The 23,523-nt window shown below is 40.6% G+C and overlaps 1 protein-coding gene across 1 annotated transcript in view; it reads left to right on the forward strand.

Annotated features, from left to right (window-relative positions):
• The window catches only part of musk (muscle, skeletal, receptor tyrosine kinase), a 75,353-nt gene that overhangs the window by 39,333 nt on the left and 12,497 nt on the right, over nucleotides 1-23,523 (forward strand). Inside the window, exon 15 of the mRNA XM_065017144.1 lies at nucleotides 19,716-19,910. Coding sequence (XP_064873216.1) covers nucleotides 19,716-19,910 — 195 coding nt within the window. The remainder of the gene's footprint in view (nucleotides 1-19,715; nucleotides 19,911-23,523) is intronic.

Raw genomic sequence — 23,523 nt, forward strand, 5'->3', positions numbered from 1 at the left:
GTTACTAAGTGTATTACTAAGTAACACAGTTAGTAACACAGTTAGTAAGTAACACGCTAAGTAACACAGTTAGTAACACGGTTAGTAAGACGCTTAGTAACACGCTAAGTAAGACGCTTAGTAAGACGCTTAGTAAGACGCTTAGTAACACGCTTAGTTACGCGCTTAGTAACGCGCTTAGTAACACCCTTAGTAATACAGTTAGTAACATGGCTAGTAACAGTTAGTAACACGGCTAGTAACATGGTTAGTAACATGGCTAGTAACAGTTAGTAACACGGCTAGTAACATGGTTAGTAACACGGCTAGTAACATGGTTAGTAACATGGTTAGTAAGACGGCTAGTAACAGTTAGTAACACGGCTAGTAACAGTTAGTAACACGGCTAGTAACAGTTAGTAACACGGCTAGTAACATGGTTATTTACACGGCTAGTAACATGGTTAGTAACACGGCTAGTAACATGGTTATTTACACGGCTAGTAACATGGTTAGTAACACGGCTAGTAACATGGTTATTTACACGGCTAGTAACATGGTTAGTAACACGGCTAGTAACAGTTAGTAACACGGCTAGTAACAGTTAGTAACACGGCTAGTAACAGTTAGTAACACGGCTAGTAACATGGTTAGTAACACGGCTAGTAACATGGTTAGTAACACGGCTAGTAACATGGTTAGTAACAGTTAGTAACACGGCTAGTAACGCGCTTAGTAACACGCTTAGTAACACGGCTAGTAACATGGCTAGTAACAGTTAGTAACACGGCTAGTAACGCGCTTAGTAACACGCTTAGTAACACGGCTAGTAACATGGCTAGTAACAGTTAGTAACACGGCTAGTAACGCGCTTAGTAACACGGCTAGTAACATGGTTAGTAACAGTTAGTAACACGGCTAGTAACGCGCTTAGTAACACGCTTAGTAACACGGCTAGTAACAGTTAGTAACACGGCTAGTAACATGGTTAGTAACACGGCTAGTAACATGTTTAGTAACACGGCTAGTAACATGGTTAGTAACACGGCTAGTAACATGGTTAGTAACACGGCTAGTAACATGGTTAGTAACACGGCTAGTAACAGTTAGTAACACGGCTAGTAACATGGTTAGTAACACGGCTAGTAACAGTTAGTAACACGGCTAGTAACATGGTTAGTAACACGGCTAGTAACATGGTTAGTAACACGGCTAGTAACATGGTTAGTAACACGGCTAGTAACATGGTTAGTAACACGGCTAGTAACATGGTTAGTAACACGGCTAGTAACATGGTTAGTAACACGGCTAGTAACATGGTTAGTAACAGTTAGTAACACGGCTAGTAACATGGTTAGTAACACGGCTAGTAACATGGTTAGTAACAGTTAGTAACACGGCTAGTAACAGTTAGTAACACGGCTAGTAACATGGTTAGTAACAGTTAGTAACACGGCTAGTAACATGGTTAGTAACACGGCGAGTAACATGGTTAGTAACAGTTAGTAACACGGCTAGTAACATGGTTAGTAACACGGCTAGTAACATGGTTAGTAACACGGCTAGTAACACGGCTAGTAGCATGGTTAGTAACACGGCTAGTAACATGGTTAGTAACATGGCTAGTAACAGTTAGTAAGACGGCTAGCAACAGTTAGTAACACGGCTAGTAACATGGTTAGTAACACGGCTAGTAACATGGTTAGTAACACGGCTAGTAACATGGTTATTTACACGGCTAGTAACATGGTTAGTAACACGGCTAGTAACATGGTTAGTAACACGGCTAGTAACATGGTTAGTAACACGGCTAGTAACATGGTTAGTAACACGGCTAGTAACAGTTAGTAACACGGCTAGTAACATGGTTAGTAACACGGCTAGTAACATGGATAGTAACACGGCTAGTAACATGGTTAGTAACACGGCTAGTAACATGGTTAGTAACACGGCTAGTAACATGGTTAGTAACACGGCTAGTAACAGTTAGTAACACGGCTAGTAACAGTTAGTAACACGGTTAGTAACACGGCTAGTAACAGTTAGTAACATGGTTAGTAACAGTTAGTAACACGGCTAGTAACAGTTAGTAACACGGCTAGTAACATGGTTAGTAACACGGCTAGTAACATGGTTAGTAACACGGCTAGTAACATGGTTAGTAACACGGCTAGTAACATGGTTAGTAACACGGCTAGTAACAGTTAGTAACACGGCTAGTAACAGTTAGTAACACGGCTAGTAACATGGTTAGTAACACGGCTAGTAACATGGTTAGTAACACGGCTAGTAACATGGTTAGTAACACGGCTAGTAACATGGTTAGTAACACGGCTAGTAACATGGTTAGTAACACGGCTAGTAACATGGTTAGTAACACGGCTAGTAACATGGTTAGTAACACGGCTAGTAACAGTTAGTAACACGGCTAGTAACATGGTTAGTAACATGGTTAGTAACACGGCTAGTAACAGTTAGTAACAGTTAGTAACACGGCTAGTAACATGGTTAGTAACACGGCTAGTAACATGGTTAGTAACACGGCTAGTAACATGGTTAGTAACACGGCTAGTAACATGGTTAGTAACACGGCTAGTAACATGGTTAGTAACACGGCTAGTAACAGTTAGTAACACGGCTAGTAACAGTTAGTAACACGGCTAGTAACATGGTTAGTAACACGGCTAGTAACATGGTTAGTAACACGGCTAGTAACATGGTTAGTAACACGGCTAGTAACAGTTAGTAACACGGCTAGTAACATGGTTAGTAACACGGCTAGTAACAGTTAGTAACACGGCTAGTAACATGGTTAGTAACACAGCTAGTAACATGGTTAGTAACACGGCTTGTAACATGGTTAGTAACACGGCTAGTAACAGTTAGTAACACGGCTAGTAACATGGTTAGTAACACGGCTAGTAACATGGTTAGTAACACGGCTAGTAACAGTTAGTAACACGGCTAGTAACAGTTAGTAACACGTCTAGTAACAGTTAGTAACATGGTTAGTAACACGGCTAGTAACAGTTAGTAACACGGCTAGCAACACGGCTAGTAACATGGTTAGTAACACGGCTAGTAACATGGTTAGTAACACGGCTAGTAACATGGTTAGTAACACGGCTAGTAACAGTTAGTAACACGGCTAGTAACAGTTAGTAACACGGCTAGTAACATGGTTAGTAACACGGCTAGTAACAGTTAGTAACACGGCTAGTAACAGTTAGTAACACGGCTAGTAACATGGTTAGTAACACGGCTAGTAACATGGTTAGTAACACGGCTAGTAACATGGTTAGTAACACGGCTAGTAACATGGTTAGTAACACGGCTAGTAACATGGTTAGTAACATGGTTAGTAACAGTTAGTAACACGGCTAGTAACATGGTTAGTAACACGGCTAGTAACATGGTTAGTAACACGGCTAGTAACATGGTTAGTAACACGGCTAGTAACATGGTTAGTAACACGGCTAGTAACATGGTTAGTAACACGGCTAGTAACAGTTAGTAACACGGCTAGTAACATGGTTAGTAACACGGCTAGTAACAGTTAGTAACATGGTTAGTAACATGGTTAGTAACACGGTAACAGTTAACAGTTAGTAACACGGCTAGTAACATGGTTAGTAACACGGCTAGTAACATGGTTAGTAACACGGCTAGTAACAGTTAGTAACACGGCTAGTAACATGGTTAGTAACACGGCTAGTAACATGGTAACACGGCTAGTAACATGTTAGTAACACGGCTAGTAACATGGTTAACACGTAACAGTTAGTTACGTAGTAACAGTTAGTAACACGGCTAGTAACAGTTAGTAACACGGCTAAACATGTTAGTAACACGGCTAGTAACAGTTAGTAACACGGCTAGTAACAGTTAGTAACACGGCTAGTAACATGGTTAGTAACACGGCTAGTAACAGTTAGTAACACGGCTAGTAACAGTTAGTAACACGGCTAGTAACATGGTTAGTAACACGGCTAGTAACAGTTAGTAACATGGTTAGTAACACGGCTAGTAACAGTTAGTAACACGGCTAGTAACATGGTTAGTAACACGGCTAGTAACAGTTAGTAACACGGCTAGTAACATGGTTAGTTAGTAACACGGCTAGTAACATGGTTAGTAACAGTTAGTAACACGGCTTTAGTAACACGGCTAGTAACATGGTTAGTAACACGGCTAGTAACATGGTTAGTAACACGGCTAGTAACAGTTAGTAACACGGCTAGTAACATGGTTAGTAACACGGCTAGTAACATGGTTAGTAACACGGCTAGTAACATGGTTAGTAACACGGCTAGTAACAGTTAGTAACACGGCTAGTAACATGGTTAACACGTAACACGGCTAGTAACATGGTTAGTAACACGGCTAGTAACATGGCTAGTAACATGGTTAGTTAGTAACACGGCTAGTAACAGTTAGTAACACGGCTAGTAACATGGTTAGTAACACGGCTAGTAACATGGTTAGTAACACGGCTAGTAACATGGTTAGTAACACGGTTAGTTATAACAGTAGTAACATGGTTAGTTATATAGTTAGTAACATGGTTAGTAACAGTTAGTAACATGGTTAGTTATATAGGTTAGTAACATGTTAGTTATATAGTTAGCAACATGTTTAGTAACATGGTTAGTTATATAGTTAGTAACATGGTTAGTTATATAGTTAGTAACGTGGTTAGTTATATAGTTAGTAACATGGTTAGTTATATAGTTAGTAACATGGTTAGTTATATAGGTAGTAACATGGTTAGTTATATAATTAGTAACATGGTTAGTTATATAGTTAGTAACATGGTTAGTTATATAGTTAGTAACATGGTTAGTTATATAGTTAGTAACGTGGTTAGTTATATAGTTAGTAACATGGTTAGTTATATAGTTAGTAACATGGTTAGTTATATAGTTAGTAACATGGTTAGTTATATAGTTAGTAACGTGGTTAGTTATATAGTTAGTAACACGGTTAGTTATATAACAGTTAGTAACATGGTTAGTTATATAGTAACATGGTTAGTAACATAGTTAGTAACGTGGTTAGTTATATAACATGGTTAGTAACACGGCTAGTAACATGGTTAGTTATATAGTTAGTAACATGGTTAGTTATATAGTTAGTAACGTGGTTAGTTACATAGTTAGTAACATGGTTAGTAACATGGTTAGTAACATGGCTAGTAACATGGTTAGTAACACGTTAGTAACATGGTTAGTAACACGGCTATAACATGGTTAGTAACACGGCTAGTAACATGGTTAGTAACACGTTAGTAACATGGTTAGTAACATAGTTAGTAACATGGTTAGTAACATAGTAACATGCTAGTAACAGTTAGTAACACGTTAGTTATAACACGGCTAGTAACATGGTTAGTTATAACACGGCTAGTAACATGGTTAGTAACACTGGCTAGTAACATGGTTAGTAACAGTTATAACACGGCTAGTAACATGGTTAGTAACACGGCTAGTAACATAGTTAGTAACACGGCTAGTAACATAGTTAGTAACACGGCTAGTAACATGGTTAGTAACATGGTTAGTAACAGTTAGTAACATGGTTAGTAATATAGGTTAGTAACATGGTTAGTAACATGGTTAGGCTAGTAACATGGTTATTACGTAGTAACATGGTTAGTAACACGGTTAACATGTTATATACGGCTAGTAACATGGTTAGTTAATAGGCTAGTAACATGGTTAGTATATAGTTAGTAACATGGTTAGTATATAGTTAGTAACGGGTTAGTAAGACGGCTAGTAACATGGTTAGTAACACGGCTAGTAACATGGTTAGTAACACGGCTAGTAACATGGTTAGTAACACGTTAGTAACATGGTTAGTAATACGGCTAGTAACAGTTAGTAACAGTAACAGTTAGTAACATGGTTAGTAACACAGCTTAGTAACATGGTTAGTAACACGGCTAGTAACAGTTAGTAACACGGCTAGGTTAGTAGTAACATGTTAGTAACGTGGCTAGTAACATGGTTAGTAACATGGCTAGTAACATAGTTAGTAACACGGCTAGTAACATAGTTAGTAACACGGCTAGTTATATAGTTAGTAACACGGTTAGTAACATAGTTAGTAACACGGTTAGTAACATGGTTAGTAACATGGCTAGTAACATGTTAGTAACACGGCTAGTAACATGGTTAGTAACACGTTAGTAACATGGTTAGTAACAGTGGTAGTAACATGGTTAGTAACACGTTTAGTAACACGGCTAGTAACAGTTAGTAACACGGCTAGTAACATGGTTAGTAACACGGCTAGTAACAGTAGTTAGTAACACGGCTAGTAACATGGTTAGTAACACGGCTAGTAACATGGTTAGTAACACGGCTAGTAACATGGTTAGTAACACGGCTAGTAACATGGTTAGTAACATGGTTAGTAACATGGTTAGTAACAGGTAACACGCTAGTAACATGTTAGTAACATGGTTAGTAACACGGCTAGTTAGTAAACACGGTTAGTAACATAGTTAGTAACATGGTTAGTAACAGTTAGTAACATGGTTAGTTACATGGTTAGTAACACGGTTAGTAACATGTTATATAGTTAGTAACATGGTTAGTTACAACAGTTAGTAACACGGCTAGTAACATAGTTAGTAACACGGTTAGTTACATAGTTAGTAACACGGCTAGTAACATGTTAGTAACACGGCTAGTAACAGTTAGTAACATAGCTAGTAACAGTTAGTTAGTAACATAGTTAGTAACATGGTTAGTAACATAGTTAGTAACATGGCTTAGTTACATAACACGTTAGTAACATGGTTAGTAACACATAGTTAGTAACATGGTTAACAGTTACATGGTTAGTAACACGGCTAGTAGTAACATAGCTAGTAACAGTTAGTAACACGGCTAACAGTTAGTAACATAGTAACATGGTTAGTAACACGGCTAGTAACATTAGTAACATGGCTAGTAACATGGTTAGTAACACGGCTAGTAACATGGTACAACATGGCTAGTAACATGTTAAACACGGTTAGTAACATGGTTAGTAACAGTTAGTAACATGGTTAGTAACATAGTTAGTAACATGGTTAGTAACATAGTTAGTAACATGGTTAGTAACATAGTTAGTAACATGGCTAGTAACATGGTTAGTAACAGTTACATAGTTGGTTAGTAACACGGCTAGTAACATGGTTAGTAACACGGCTAGTAACATGGTTAGTAACACGGCTAAACATGGTTAGTAACATAGGCTAGTAACATGGTTAGTAACACGGCTAGTAACATGGTTAGTAACAGTTAGTAACACGGCTAGTAACATGGTTAGTAACACGGCTAGTAACATGGTTAGTAACAGGCTAGTAACACGGCTAGTAACATTAGTAACACGGCTAGTAACATGTTAGTAACAGTTAGTAACACGGCTAGAACATGGTTAGTAACACTAGTAACATGGTTAGTAACACGGCTAGTAACATGGTTAGTAGCATGGTTAGTAACACGGCTAGTAACATGGTTAGTAACACGGCTAGTAACATGGTTAGTAACAGTTAACATGTTAGTAACACGGCTAGTAACATGGTTAGTAACACGGCTAGTAACATGGTTAGTAACACGGCTAGTAACATGGTTAGTAACACGGCTAACACGGCTAGTAACATGGTTAGTAACACGGCTAGTAACATGGTTAGTAAGTAACACGGCTAGTAACATGGTTAGTAACACGGCTAGTAACTAGTAACATGGCTAGTAACAGTTAGTAACACGGCTAGTAACATGGTTAGTAACACGGCTAGTAACATGGTTAGTAACACGGCTAGTAACATGGTTAGTAACACGGCTAGTAACATGGTTAGTAACACGGCTAGTAACATGTTAGTAACATTTAGTAACAGTTAGTAACACGGCTAGTAACAGTTAGTAACACGGCTAGTAACATGGTTAGTAACACGGCTAGTAACAGGTTAGTAACACGGCTAGTAACATGGTTAGTAACACGGCTAGTAACATGGTTAGTAACACGGCTAGTAACAGGTTAGTAACAGGTTAACAGTTAGTAACACGGCTAGTAACATGGTTAGTAACACGGCTAGTAACAGTTAGTAACACGGCTAGTAACATGGTTAGTAACACGGCTAGTAACATGGTTATCTAGTAACAGGTTAGTAACACGGCTGTAACATGGTTAGTAACACGGCTAGTAACATGGTTAGTAACCAGGTTTAGTAACACGGCTAGTAACATGTTAGTAACACGGCTAGTAACATGGTTAGTAACACGGCTGAGTAACATGGTTAGTAACACGGCTAGTAACAGGTTAGTAACCAGGTTAGTAACAGTTAGTAACACGGTAGTAACATGGTTAGTAACACGGCTAGTAACATGGTTAGTAACACGGCTATGGTTAGTAACACGGCTAGTAACAGTTAGTAACACGGCTAGTAACATGGTTAGTAACACGGCTAGTAACATGGTTAGTAACACGGCTAGTAACAGGTTAATAACACGGCTAGTAACAGTTAGTAACACGGCTAGTAACAGTTAGTAAACATGGTTAGTAACACGGCTGAGTAACATCTCCCAGTGTTAGTAAACATGGTTAGTAACTAGTAACAGGTTAGTAACACGGCTAGTAACAGTTAGTAACACGGCTAGTAACATGGTTAGTAACATGGCTAGTAACAGTTAGTAACACGGCTAGTAACAGGTTAGTAACACGGCTAGTAACATGGTTAGTAACACGGCTAGTAACAGTTAGTAACAGTTAGTAACACGGCTAGTAACATGGTTAGTAACACGGCTAGTAACATGGTTAGTAACACGGCTAGTAACATGGTTAGTAACATGGCTAGTAACATGGTTAGTAACACGGCTAGTAACAGTTAGTAACACGGCTAAACACAGCTAGTAACATGGTTAGTAACAGTTAGTAACACGGCTAGAACAGGTACATGGTTAGTAACAGTTAGTAACACGGTTAGTAACAGCAGTAACATAGTAACATGGTTAGCAACACGGCTAGTAACATGGTTAGTAACACGGCTAGTAACATGGTTAGTAACACGGCTAGTAACATGGTTAGTAACACGGCTAGCAACACGGCTAGTAACATGGTTAGTAACACGGCTAGTAACATGGTTAGTAACACGGCTAGTAACAGTTAGTAACACGGCTAGTAACATGGTTAGTAACACGGCTAGTAACATGGTTAGTAACACGGCTAGTAACATGGTTAGTAACACGGCTAGTAACATGGTTAGTAACACGGCTAGTAACAGTTAGTAACACGGCTAGTAACATGGTTAGTAACACGGCTAGTAACATGGTTAGTAACACGGCTAGTAACATGGTTAGTAACACGGCTAGTAACAGTTAGTAACACGGCTAGTAACATGGTTAGTAACACGGCTAGTAACAGTTAGTAACACGGCTAGTAACATGGTTAGTAACACGGCTAGTAACATGGTTAGTAACACGGCTAGTAACAGTTAGTAACACGGCTAGTAACAGTTAGTAACACGGCTAGTAACAGTTAGTAACACGGCTAGTAACATGGTTAGTAACACGGCTAGTAACAGTTAGTAACACGGCTAGTAACATGGTTAGTAACAGTTAGTAACACGGCTAGTAACATGGTTAGTAACACGGCTAGTAACAGTTAGTAACACGGCTAGTAACATGGTTAGTAACACGGCTAGTAACAGTTAGTAACACGGCTAGTAACATGGTTAGTAACACGGATAGTAACATGGTTAGTAACACGGCTAGTAACAGTTAGTAACACGGCTAGTAACAGTTAGTAACACGGCTAGTAACATGGTTAGTAACAGTTAGTAACACGGCTAGTAACATGGTTAGTAACAGTTAGTAACACGGCTAGTAACAGTTAGTAACACGGCTAGTAACAGTTAGTAACACGGTTAGTAACATGGTTAGTAACACGGCTAGTAACAGTTAGTAACACGGCTAGTAACATGGTTAGTAACACGGCTAGTAACAGTTAGTAACACGGCTAGTAACAGTTAGTAACACGGCTAGTAACAGTTAGTAACATGGCTAGTAACATGGTTAGTAACACGGCTAGTAGCAGTTAGTAACACGGCTAGTAACATGGTTAGTAACACGGCTAGTAACATGGTTAGTAACACGGCTAGTAACAGTTAGTAACACGGCTAGTAACATGGTTAGTAACACGGCTAGTAACACGGCTAGTAACAGTTAGTAACACGGCTAGTAACATGGTTAGTAACACGGCTAGTAACATGGTTAGTAACACGGCTAGTAACATGGTTAGTAACACGGCTAGTAACAGTTAGTAACACGGCTAGTAACATGGTTAGTAACACGGCTAGTAACAGTTAGTAACACGGCTAGTAACAGTTAGTAACACGGCTAGTAACAGTTAGTAACACGGCTAGTAAAATGGTTAGTAACATGTTTAGAAATACAGTTAGCAACATGTTTAGTAACGTGGTTAGTTATATAGTTAGTAACATGGTTAGTTATATAGTTAGTAACGTGGTTAGTTATATAGTTAGTAACGTGGTTAGTTATATAGTTAGTAACATGGTTAGTTATATAGGTAGTAACATGGTTAGTTATATAATTAGTAACGTGGTTAGTTATATAGTTAGTAACATGGTTAGTTATATAGTTAGTAACATGGTTAGTTATATAGTTAGTAACGTGGTTAGTTACATAGTTAGTAACATGGTTAGTTATATAGTTAGTAACATGGTTAGTTATATAGTTAGTAACATGGTTAGTTATATAGTTAGTAACGTGGTTAGTTACATAGTTAGTAACGTGGTTAGTTACATAGTTAGTAACGTGGTTAGTTATATAGGTAGTAACATGGTTAGTTATATAGGTAGTAACATGGTTAGTTATATAATTAGTAACGTGGTTAGTTATATAGTTAGTAACGTGGTTAGTTATATAGTTAGTAACGTGGTTAGTTATATAGTTAGTAACATGGTTAGTTATATAGTTAGTAACGTGGTTAGTTATATAGTTAGTAACGTGGTTAGTTATATAGTTAGTAACATGGTTAGTTATATAGTTAGTAACATGGTTAGTTATATAGTTAGTAACGTGGTTAGTTATATAGTTAGTAACGTGGTTAGTTATATAGTTAGTAACGTGGTTAGTTATATAGTTAGTAATGTGGTTAGTTATATAGTTAGTAACGTGGTTAGTTATATAGTTAGTAACGTGGTTAGTTATATAGTTAGTAATGTGGTTAGTTATATAGTTAGTAACGTGGTTAGTTATATAGTTAGTAACGTGGTTAGTTATATAGTAATGTGGTTAGTTATATAGTTAGTAACGTGGTTAGTTATATAGTTAGTAACATGGTTAGTTATATAGTAATGTGGTTAGTTATATAGTTAGTAACGTGGTTAGTTATATAGTTAGTAACGTGGTTAGTTATATAGTTAGTAACATGGTTAGTTATATAGTTAGTAACAGTTAGTAACACGGCTAGTAACATGGTTAGTTATATAGTTAGTAACATGGTTAGTTATATAGTTAGTAACATGGTTAGTTATATAGTTAGTAACATGGTTAGTTATATAGTTAGTAACATGGTTAGTTACATAGTTAGTAACATGGTTAGTTATATAATTAGTAACATGGTTAGTTACATAGTTAGTAACGTGGTTAGTTATATAGTTAGTAACATGGTTAGTTATATAGTTAGTAACGTGGTTAGTTATATAGTTAGTAACGTGGTTAGTTATATAGTTAGTAACGTGGTTAGTTATATAGTTAGTAACATGGTTAGTTATATAGTTAGTAACATGGTTAGTTATATAGTTAGTAACAGTTAGTAACATGGCTAGTAACATGGTTAGTTATATAGTTAGTAACATGGTTAGTTATATAGTTAGTAACGTGGTTAGTTATATAGTTAGTAACGTGGTTAGTTATATAGTTAGTAACATGGTTAGTTATATAGTTAGTAACATGGTTAGTTATATAGTTAGTAACGTGGTTAGTTATATAGTTAGTAACATGGTTAGTTATATAGTTAGTAACGTGGTTAGTTATATAGTTAGTAACATGGTTAGTTACATAGTTCGTAACGTGGTTAGTTATATAGTTAGTAACGTGGTTAGTTATATAGTTAGTAACGTGGTTAGTTATATAGTTAGTAACGTTAGTTATATAGTTAGTAACGTGGTTAGTTACATAGTTAGTAACGTTAGTTATATAGTTAGTAACGTGGTTAGTTATATAGTTAGTAACGTGGTTAGTTATATAGTTAGTAACATGGTTAGTTATATAGTTAGTAACATGGTTAGTTATATAGTTAGTAACATGGTTAGTTACATAGTTAGTAACGTGGTTAGTTATATAGTTAGTAACATGGTTAGTTACATAGTTAGTAACGTGGTTAGTTATATAGTTAGTAACATGGTTAGTTATATAGTTAGTAACGTGGTTAGTTATATAGTTAGTAACGTGGTTAGTTATATAGTTAGTAATGTGGTTAGTTACATAGTTAGTAACATGGTTAGTTACATAGTTAGTAACATGGTTAGTTACATAGTTAGTAACATGGTTAGTTATATCGTTAGTAACGTGGTTAGTTATACAGTGCCTTTAGAAAGTTTTCATTCCCCTTGACTTATTCCACATTTTGTTGTTACAGCCCGAATTCTGACTTGATTTCATTTAATTGATTACATTGATTTATTTTCTCACCCATCTGCACAAAATACCTCATAAGGACAAAGTGAAAACATGTTTTTGGACATTTTTTTTATTTATTGAAAATGAAAGACTGAAAAAGTATTTCCATAAGTATTCACACCCCTGAGTCAATACTTTGTAGAAGCACCTTTGGCATTGATTACAGCTTTGAGTCCCTCTGGGTAAGACTCTAAGAGCTTTCCACACCTGGATTGCGCAACATTTGGCCATTATTCTTTCAAAAAATATTTAAGCTCTGTCAAATTGGTTGTTGATCATTACTAGACAACCATTTTCAAGTCTTGCCATATATTTTCAAGTAGATTTAAGTCAGGAACATTCACTGTCTTCTTGGTAAGCAACTCCACTGTTGATGTGGCAATGTGTTCTAGGTTATTATCCTGCTGAAAGGTGACCTCATCTCCCAGTGTCTGGTGGAAAGCAGACTGAACCAGGTTATTGTCGTGTTGAAAGGTGAATTCATCTCCCAGTGTCTGGTGGAAAGCAGACTGAACCAGGTTATTGTCCTGCTGAAAGGTGAACTCATCTCCCAGTGTCTGGTGGAAAGCAGACTGAACCAGGTTATTGTCCTGCTGAAAGGTGAATTCATCTCCCAGTGTCTGGTGGAAAGCAGACTGAACCAGGTTATTGTCGTGTTGAAAGGTGAATTCATCTCCCAGTGTCTGGTGGAAAGCAGACTGAACCAGGTTATTGTCCTGCTGAAAGGTGAATTCATCTCCCAGTGTCTGGTGGAAAGCAGACTGAACCAGGTTATTGTCCTGCTGAAAGGTGAATTCATCTCCCAGTGTCTGGTGGAAAGCAGACTGAACCAGGTTATTGTCCTGCTGAAAGGTGAACTCATCTCCCAGCGTCTGGTGGAAAGCAGACTGAACCAGGTTATTGTCCTGCTGAAAGGTGAATTCATCTCCCAGCGTCTGGTGGAAAGCAGACTGAACCAGGTTATTGTCCTGCTGAAAGGTGAATTAATCTCCAAGTGTCTGGTGGAAAGCAGACTGAACCAGGTTATTGTCCTGCTGAAAGGTGAATTCATCTCCCAGTGTCTGGTGGAAAGCAGACTGAACCAGGTTATTGTCCTGCTGAAAGGTGAATTCATCTCCCAGTGTCTGGTGGAAAGCAGACTGAACCAGGTTATTGTCCTGCTGAAAGGTGAACTCATCTCCCAGTGTCTGGTGGAAAGCAGACTGAACCATGTTTTCCTCTAGGATTGTGCTTAGCTCCATTCTGTTTCTTTTTTATCCTAAAAAACTCCCAGATTACAATAATACCATAACATGATGCAGCCACCACCATGCTTGAAGATACTCAGTAATGTGTTGAATTGAATTTGCCCCAAACATAGTTAGTAACGTGGTTAGTTACATAGTTAGTAACATGGTTAGTTATATAGTTAGTAACATGGTTAGTTATATAGTTAGTAACATGGTTAGTTATATAGTTAGTAACGTGGTTAGTTATATAGTTAGTAACATGGTTAGTTACATAGTTAGTAACGTGGTTAGTTATATAGTTAGTAACATGGTTAGTTACATAGTTAGTAACATGGTTAGTTATATAGTTAGTAACATGGTTAGTTACATAGTTAGTAACATGGTTAGTTATATAGTTAGTAACATGGTTAGTTACATAGTTAGTAACGTGGTTAGTTACATAGTTAGTAACATGGTTAGTTATATAGTTAGTAACATGGTTAGTTATATAGTTAGTAACATGGTTAGTTATATAGTTAGTAACGTGGTTAGTTATATAGTTAGTAACATGGTTAGTTATATAGTTAGTAACATGGTTAGTTATATAGTTAGTAACGTGGTTAGTTATATAGTTAGTAACATGGTTAGTTATATAGTTAGTAACATGGTTAGTTAATTAAATAGAATTTCCCCCATACAAAAGCGAATTGCTTTGCCACATTTTTTGCAGTATTACTTTATTGCCTTATTGCAAACAGGATGTTTTGGAATATTTGTATTCTGCACAGGGTTCCTTCTTTTCACTCTGTCAGTAAAGTGGAGTAACTACAATGTTGTTGATCCATTTTCATTTTTCTATCAAAGCTACTAAACTTTTGAAGTCACTGTTGGCTTTATGGTGAAATTCCTAAGCGGTTTCCTAGTTATATAGTTATATACGGACTATCTTTGTAGTGACTGGGTGTATTGATTCACCATCCAAAGTTTAATTAATATATTCACCATGCTCAAAGGGATATTCAATGTCTACGTTTGTATTTTTTACCCATCTCCCAATATGTTCCCTTCTTTGGAAAACCTCCCAGGTCTTTGTGGTTTGATCTGTGTTTGAAATTCACATCCAGGACAACAACCACAACAGACATCCAGGACAACAACAACCACAACAGACATCCAGGACAACAACCACAGCAGACATCCAGGACAACAACAACCACAGCAGACATCCAGGACAACAACAACCACAACAGACATCCAGGACAACAACAACCACAACAGACATCCAGGACAACAACCACAACAGACATCCAGGACAACAACAAACACAACAGACATCCAGGACAACAACAACCACAGACAGACATCCAGGACAACAACAACCACAGCAGACATCCAGGACAACAACAACCACAACAGACATCCAGGACAACAACCACAGCAGACATCCAGGACAACAACAACCACAACAGACATCCAGGACAACAACAACCACAACAGACATCCAGGACAACAACAACCACAACAGACATCTAGGACAACAACCACAACAGACATCCAGGACAACAACAACCACAACAGACATCCAGGACAACAACCACCACAACAGACATCCAGGACAACAACAACCACAACAGACATCCAGGACAACAACCACAGCAGACATCCAGGACAACAACAAACACAACAGACATCCAGGACAACAACCACCACAGCAGACATCCAGGACAACAACCACAACATACATCCAGGACAACAAACACAACAGACATCCAGGACAACAACAACCACAGCAGACATCCAGGACAACAACAAACACAACAGACATCCAGGACAACAACAAACACAACAGACATCCAGGACAACAACAACCACAACAGACATCCAGGACAACAACAAACACAACAGACATCCAGGACAACAACAAACACAACAGACATCCAGGACAACAACAAACACAACAGACATCCAGGACAACAACAAACAGGACAACAACAAACACAGCAGACATCCAGGACACATCACAACAACAACCACAGCAGACCAGGACAACAACAACCACAACAGACATCCAGGACAATAACAACCACAACAGACATCCAGGACAACAACAAACACAACAGACATCCAGGACAACAAACACAACAGACATCCAGGACAACAACCACAGCAGACATCCAGGACAACAACAACCACAGCAGACATCCAGGACAACAACAAACACAACAGACATCCAGGACAACAACAAACGTTACAGACATCCAGGACAACAAACACATCAGACATCCAGGACAACAACCACAACAGACATCCAGGACAACAACCACAACAGACATCCAGGACAACAACCACAACAGACATCCAGGACAATAACAACCACAACAGACATCCAGGACAATAACAACCACAACAGACATCCAGGACAACAACAAACACAACAGACATCCAGGACAACAACAAACACAACAGACATCCAGGACAACAACAACCACAACAGACATCCAGGACAAGAACTATCACAGCAGACATCCAGGACAAGAACTATCACAGCAGACATCCAGGACAAGAACATTTACATTTACATTTACATTACATTACATTTAAGTCATTTAGCAGACGCTCTTATCCAGAGCGACTTAACTATCACAGCAGACATCCAGGACAAGAACTATCACAGCAGACATCCAGGACAATAACTATCACAACAGACATCCAGGACAAGAACTATCACAGCAGACATCCAGGACAACAACCACAACAGACATCCAGGACAATAACTATCACAACAGACATCCAGGACAACAACCACAGCAGACATCCAGGACAGGAACTATCACAACAGACATCCAGGACAAGAACTATCACAACAGACATCCAGGACAAGAACTATCACAACAGACATCCAGGACAGGAACTATCATAACAGACATCCAGGACAACAACCACAGCAGACATCCAGGACAGGAACTATCACAACAGACATCCAGGACAAGAACTATCACAACAGACATCCAGGACAAGAACTATCACAACAGACATCCAGGACAACAACAACCACAACAGACATCCAGGACAATAACTATCACAACAGACATCCAGGACAGGAACTATCACAACAGACATCCAGGACAAGAACTATCACAACAGACATCCAGGACAATAACTATCACAACAGACATCCAGGACAAGAACTATCACAACAGACATCCAGGACAACAACCACAACAGACATCCAGGACAACAACAACCACAACAGACATCCAGGACAATAACAACCACAACAGACATCCAGGACAGGAACTATCACAACAGACATCCAGGACAATAACAACCACAACAGACATCCAGGACAAGAACTATCACAGCAGACATCCAGGACAGGAACGATCACAACAGACATCCAGGACAAGAACTATCACAAAGACATCCAGGACAATAACAACCACAACAGACAACCAGGACAACTGTATACGTTTGAGTGCATGTGTGGCACTATATAAATGTGTGTATGTATGTGTGTGTGTCCGCGTGTGTGCACATGTGTGCGTTTGAATGCGAGTGTGTGTATATGCATACAAGCACCTGCACGGCATCAACCTCAGACAAACAGGCATTGGATGTTACAGCGTTGACCCTCAGCGTTATTCAAGCATACTTTTGTTTTGTTTATTTTTATTTATTATATGACTTGTTTAAGCACATTTTTACTTCTGAACTTAATTAGACTTGCCGTAACAACGGGGTTGAATACTTATTGATTCAAGGCATTTCGGCTTATATGTTTTGATTAATTTGTAAACATTTCTATAAACATGATTCCACTTTGATTGTGTGTAGGCAGGTGTCCAAAAATTGCTCAGAGATATTTAGTTTAATAAATTATAAAATAAAGAAATTCTAAAAGACAGGGGACAAAATGATTAGCACCACCGTTTCCAATCCTCCAGAACCCTCCCCAAGCTAACAATTGGCTCATTCATCCCCCTACCTCGCCCCTGTAACTATTCTCCAGGTCATTGCTGTAAATGAGAATGTGTTCTCAGTCAACTTACCTGGTAAAATAAGGGTTCAATCAAATTAATAAACATTTAAAAAAAGTTATTGCATTCATCTTCAGATAGCTAGGTGTAACAACCACATATTGCAGGCATAGTTAGTACATTTTTCCTCAATAACATAGCTATCAGTAGAGTCCGAGCTAGAAAGGGGGGAGTCGAGGTGAGGAGGAGGATTATTTAATATACTGTTTGAAGAGGTACAGTTTCAGATGTTTATGGAAGACGGGCAGGGACTCTGCTGTCCTAGCTTCAGTGGGCAGGGACTCTGCTGTCCTAGCTTCAGGGGGCAGGGACTCTGCTGTCCTAGCTTCATGGGGCAGGGACTCTGCTGTCCTAGCTTCAGGGGGCAGGGACTCTGCTGTCCTAGCTTCATTTTCTCTGCTGTCCTAGCTTCAGGGGGCAGGGACTCTGCTGTCCTAGCTTCATGGGGCAGGGACTCTGCTGTCCTAGCTTCAGGGGGCAGGGACTCTGCTGTCCTAGCTTCAGGGGCAGGGACTCTGCTGTCCTAGCTTCAGGGGCAGGGACTCTGCTGTCCTAGCTTCAGGGGGCAGGGACTCTGCTGTCCTAGCTTCAGGGGGCAGGGACTCTGCTGTCCTAGCTGGGGGCAGGGACTCTGCTGTCCTAGCTTCAGGGGGCAGGGACTCTGCTGTCCTAGCTTCATGGGGCAGGGACTCTGCTGTCCTAGCTTCAGGGGGCAGGGACTCTGCTGTCCTAGCTTCATGGGGCAGGGACTCTGCTGGCCTAGCTTCAGGGGGCAGGGACTCTGCTGTCCTAGCTTCAGGGGGCAGGGACTCTGCTGTCCTAGCTTCAGTGGGCAGGGACTCTGCTGTCCTAGGTTCAGGGGGCAGGGACTCTGCTGTCCTAGCTTCAGGGGGCAGGGACTCTGCTGTCCGAGCTTCAGGGGGCAGGGACTCTGCTGTCCTAGCTTCAGGGGGCAGGGACTCTGCTGTCCTAGCTTCAGGGGGCAGGGACTGAGCATAAGGGGGCTTTTTCTAAAATGTTTTATGAGATTAGAGAACACATTGGGAGGGGTCTTAGACCATTCCTCCCTACAGAATCTGATTAGAGAACACAGTGGGAGGGGTCTTAGACCATTCCTCCATATAGAATCTGATTGGAGAACACAGTGGGTGGGATCTTAGACCATTCCTCCATACAGAATCTGATTAGAGAACACAGTGGGAGGGATCTTAGACCATTGCTCCATACAGAATCCACTTGCTGCCAAGTTTCAGCCTCCTGGCAGAAGCAACCAGGTTTTTGGGCTAAAATGTCCTGGTGCTTAGTAAATTTGCCATCTTAGTCTCTGGACCCCATTGAAAACATGTGGTTTGAATTGAAGAGGGCAGTCCACAAGAGCAGGAGAGGGTGTATTGAAAACAGGGGTAACAATAATTTTGACCTCCCATCTTTTTTATATTTTATTTTAGTACTTGATAAAAAAAATCATAATTTCCCCATGTTTTGAGCATGCAATGTCGCTCAGTATTTTGTATGTTTAATTTAGACAGACCCCCCCCCCATCTTTATCAAGGGTGCCAATAATTCTGGACCTGACTGTATATGGTGTTGTCAAACATAGGAGACCATTGGTCAGAGTTGACACTGGGTGCATCCCAAACGGTACCCTGTTCCCTATATGGTACATTATTGTTGACCAGAGCCCTGTGGGTAGCCCTGTGGGTAGCCCTGGTCTAAATTATTGCACTATAAAGAGAATAAAGTGTAATTTAGGAAGCAGTCACTATAATAACCTATCTCTCTCTCTCCATCTATCTCAGAGCCATGGAGACCCCCACCCTGACTGCCTTACCCTCTGAGAGTCTGCTGCTGGATCGCCTCCACCCCAACCCCATGTACCAGCGCCTGCCCCTACTGCTTAACTCCAAGCTGCTGGCTCTAGAGTATCCCAGGAACAACATTGAGTATGTCAGGGACATCGGAGAGGGGGCCTTCGGACGGGTCTTCCAGGCCAGGTGAGACTCTCATTAGATTATATTGTATTACATGTACCAAGCAATTCTCTGACTCTCTGTTGACTCCCAGTTAACTCTGTTGACTACCTCAAATCAAATTGTAATTGTTCATATGTTCAGCAGATGTTATTGAGGGTGTAGCGAAATGCTTGTGTTTCTAGCTCCAACAGTGCAGAAATATCAATACACAACAATACACACAATACACAAACTTAAAAGAATGGAATTAAATAATATATAAATATTTGCAGGAGAAATGTTGGAGTGGCATAGACTAAAATATAGTAGAATAGAATACAGTATATACATATGAGATGAGTAAGGCAGTATGTAAACATTATTAAAGTGACCAGTGATTCTATGTATGTAGGGCAGCAGCCTCTAAAGAATAGGGCTGCGTAACTGGGTGGAAGTGAAGTTGGAGTTGAGTCAGTGTGTTGGCAGCAGCCACTCAATGCTAGTGGTGGCTGTTTAACAGTCTGATGGCCTTGAGATAGAAGCTGTTTTTCAGTCTCTCGGTCCCAGCTTTGATGCATCTGTAATGACCTCGCCTTCTGGATGATAGCGGGGTGAACAGGGCAGTGGCTCGGGTGGTTGGTGTCCTTGATCTTTTTGGTCTTCCTGTGACTTCGGGGGCTGTAGGTGTCCTGGAGGGCAGGAAGTTTGCCCCCAGTGATGTGTTGGTCAGACCGCACCACCCACAGGAGAACTCTGCGGTTGTGGGCGGTGCAGTTGCCGTACCAGGCGGTGATACAGCCCGAGAGGATGCTCTCAATTGTGCATCTGTAAACGTTTGTGAGGGTTTTAGGTGCCAAGCTGTTCTGCCTTCTTTACCACACTGTCTGTGTGGGTGGACCATTTAAGATCGTCGGTGATGTACACCGAAGAGCTTGGAGCTTTTCACCTGCTCCATTGCGGTCGATGTGGATAGGGGCGTGCTCCCTCTGCTGTTTCCTGAAGTTCATGATCAGCCCTCACCTCCTTCCTTTAGGTTGTTCCGTCATTGTCGATACTACTACTGTTGTTACTTCTGCAAACTTGATGATTGAGTTGGCCACGCAGTCATGGGTGAACAGGGAGTACAGGAGGGGGCTGACCACACATCCTTGTAGGGCCCCTGTGTTGAGGATCAGCACCTGGAGGCGGCCCATCAAGAAGTCCTGTTGCACAGGGTGGGGTTCAGACCCAGGGCCCCGTGTTTAATGATCAAATCAAATCAAATCAAATTGTATTTGTCACATACACATGGTTAGCAAATGTTAATGCGAGTGTAGCGAAATGCTTGTGCTTCTAGTCCCGACAATGCAGTGATAACCAACATGTAATCTAACTAACAATTCCAAAACTACTGTCTTATACACAGTGTAAGGGGATAAAGAATATGTACATAAGGATATATGAATGAGTGATGGTACAGAGCAGCATACAGTAGATGGTATCGAGTACAGTATATACATATGAGATGAGAATGTAGACAAAGTAAACAAAGTGGCATAGTTAATGATACATGTATTACATAAGGATGCAGTCGATGATGTAGAGTACAGTATATACGTATGCATATGAGATGAATAATGTAGGGTAAGTAACATTATATAAGGTAGCATTGTTTAAAGTGGCTAATGATATATTTACAACATTTCCCATCAATTCCCATTATTAAAGTGGCTGGAGTTGGGTCAGTGTCAATGACAGTGTGTTGGCAGCAGCCACTCAATGTTAGTGGTGGCTGTTTAACAGTCTGATGGCCTTGAGATAGAAGCTGTTTTTCAGTCTCTCGGTCCCAGCTTTGATGCACCTGTACTGACCTCGCCTTCTGGATGATAGCGGGGTGAACAGGCAGTGGTTCGGGTGGTTGATGTCCTTGATGATCTTTATGGCCTTCCTGTAACATCGGGTGGTGTAGGTGTCCTGGAGGGCAGGTAGTTTGCCCCCGGTGATGCGTTGTGCAGACCTCACTACCCTCTGGAGAGCCTTACGGTTGAGGGCGGAGCAGTTGCCGTACCAGGCGGTGATACAGCCCGCCAGGATGCTCTCGATTGTGCATCTGTAGAAGTTTGTGAGTGCTTTTGGTGACAAGCCTAATTTCTTCAGCCTCCTGAGGTTGAAGAGGCGCTGCTGCGCCTTCTTCACGACGCTGTCAGTGTGAGTGGACCAATTCAGTTTGTCTGTGATGTGTATGCCGAGGAACTTAAAACTTGCTACCCTCTCCACTACTGTTCCATCGATGTGGATAGGGGTGTTCCCTCTGCTGTTTCCTGAAGTCCACAATCATCTCCTTAGTTTTGTTGACGTTGAGTGTGAGGTTATTTTCCTGACACCACACTCCGAGGGCCCTCACCTCCTCCCTGTAGGCCGTCTCGTCGTTGTTGGTAATCAAGCCTACCACTGTTGTGTCGTCCGCAAACTTGATGATTGAGTTGGAGGCGTGCGTGGCCACGCAGTCGTGGGTGAACAGGGAGTACAGGAGAGGGCTCAGAACGCACCCTTGTGGGGCCCCCGTGTTGAGGATCAGCGGGGAGGAGATGTTGTTGCCTACCCTCACCACCTGGGGGCGGCCCGTCAGGAAGTCCAGTACCCAGTTGCACAGGGCGGGGTCGAGACCCAGGGTCTCGAGCTTGATGACGAGCTTGGAGGGTACTATGGTGTTGAATGCCGAGCTATAGTCAATGAACAGCATTCTTATATCGGTATTCCTCTTGTCCAGATGGGATAGGGCAGTGTACAGTGCATTGTCTGTGGATCTATTGGGGCGGTAAGCAAATTGAAGTGGGTCTAGGGTGTTTGGTAAGGTAGAGGTGATATAATCCTAATGTAGTCTCTCAAAACACTGTATGATGACAGAAGTGAGTGCTACTGGGGCGATTTATTTATTTAGTTCAGTTATTTTTGCTTTCTCGGGTACAGGAACAATGGTGGACATCTTGAAGCAAGTGGGGACAGCAGACTGGGATAGGGAGAGATTGAATATGTCTGTAAACACTCCAGCCAGCTGGTCTGCGCATGCTGTGAGGACGCGGCTAGGGATGCCATCTGGGCCGGCAGCCTTGCGAGGGTTAACAAACTTAAAATATCTTAAGTCGGCCACGGAGAAGGAGATCCTACAGTCCTTGGTAGCGGGCTACGTCTTTGGCACTCCTCAAAGCGGGCGAAGAAGATGTTTAGCTTGTCCGGAAACAAGACCTCGGTGTATGCGACGTGTCTGGTTTTGTCTGTAAACCCACATACATTTCGTGTCTGAGCCGTTCAAATGCGACTCCACTTTGTCTCTATACTGACGTTTTGCCTGTTTGATTGCCTTACGGAGGGAATAACTACACTGTTTTGTATTCTGCCATATTCTCAGTCACCTTGCCATGCTTATATGTGGTGGTTCGCGCTTTTAATTTATTCCACGAATAAACCTTGGTATGACCATCTTAAAACAATTCCATATGTTATCTTACTAGAACCTCTTTACCCCGGCATAGACACGACTTGGACTCGAGTTAAGTCTTATTAAAACATTCAGTGAAAGTGTAGTAGTAGGAAAAAAACATCAACATGAACTACAATTTCCATTCTCAGAGCGTTACTAAAACCTCCAGGAAAACGCTCAGGAACCAGAGTAAAA

The sequence above is a fragment of the Oncorhynchus nerka genome, linkage group LG4 (genome assembly GCF_034236695.1).
Source record: "Oncorhynchus nerka isolate Pitt River linkage group LG4, Oner_Uvic_2.0, whole genome shotgun sequence".
NCBI lineage: Eukaryota > Metazoa > Chordata > Actinopteri > Salmoniformes > Salmonidae > Oncorhynchus > Oncorhynchus nerka.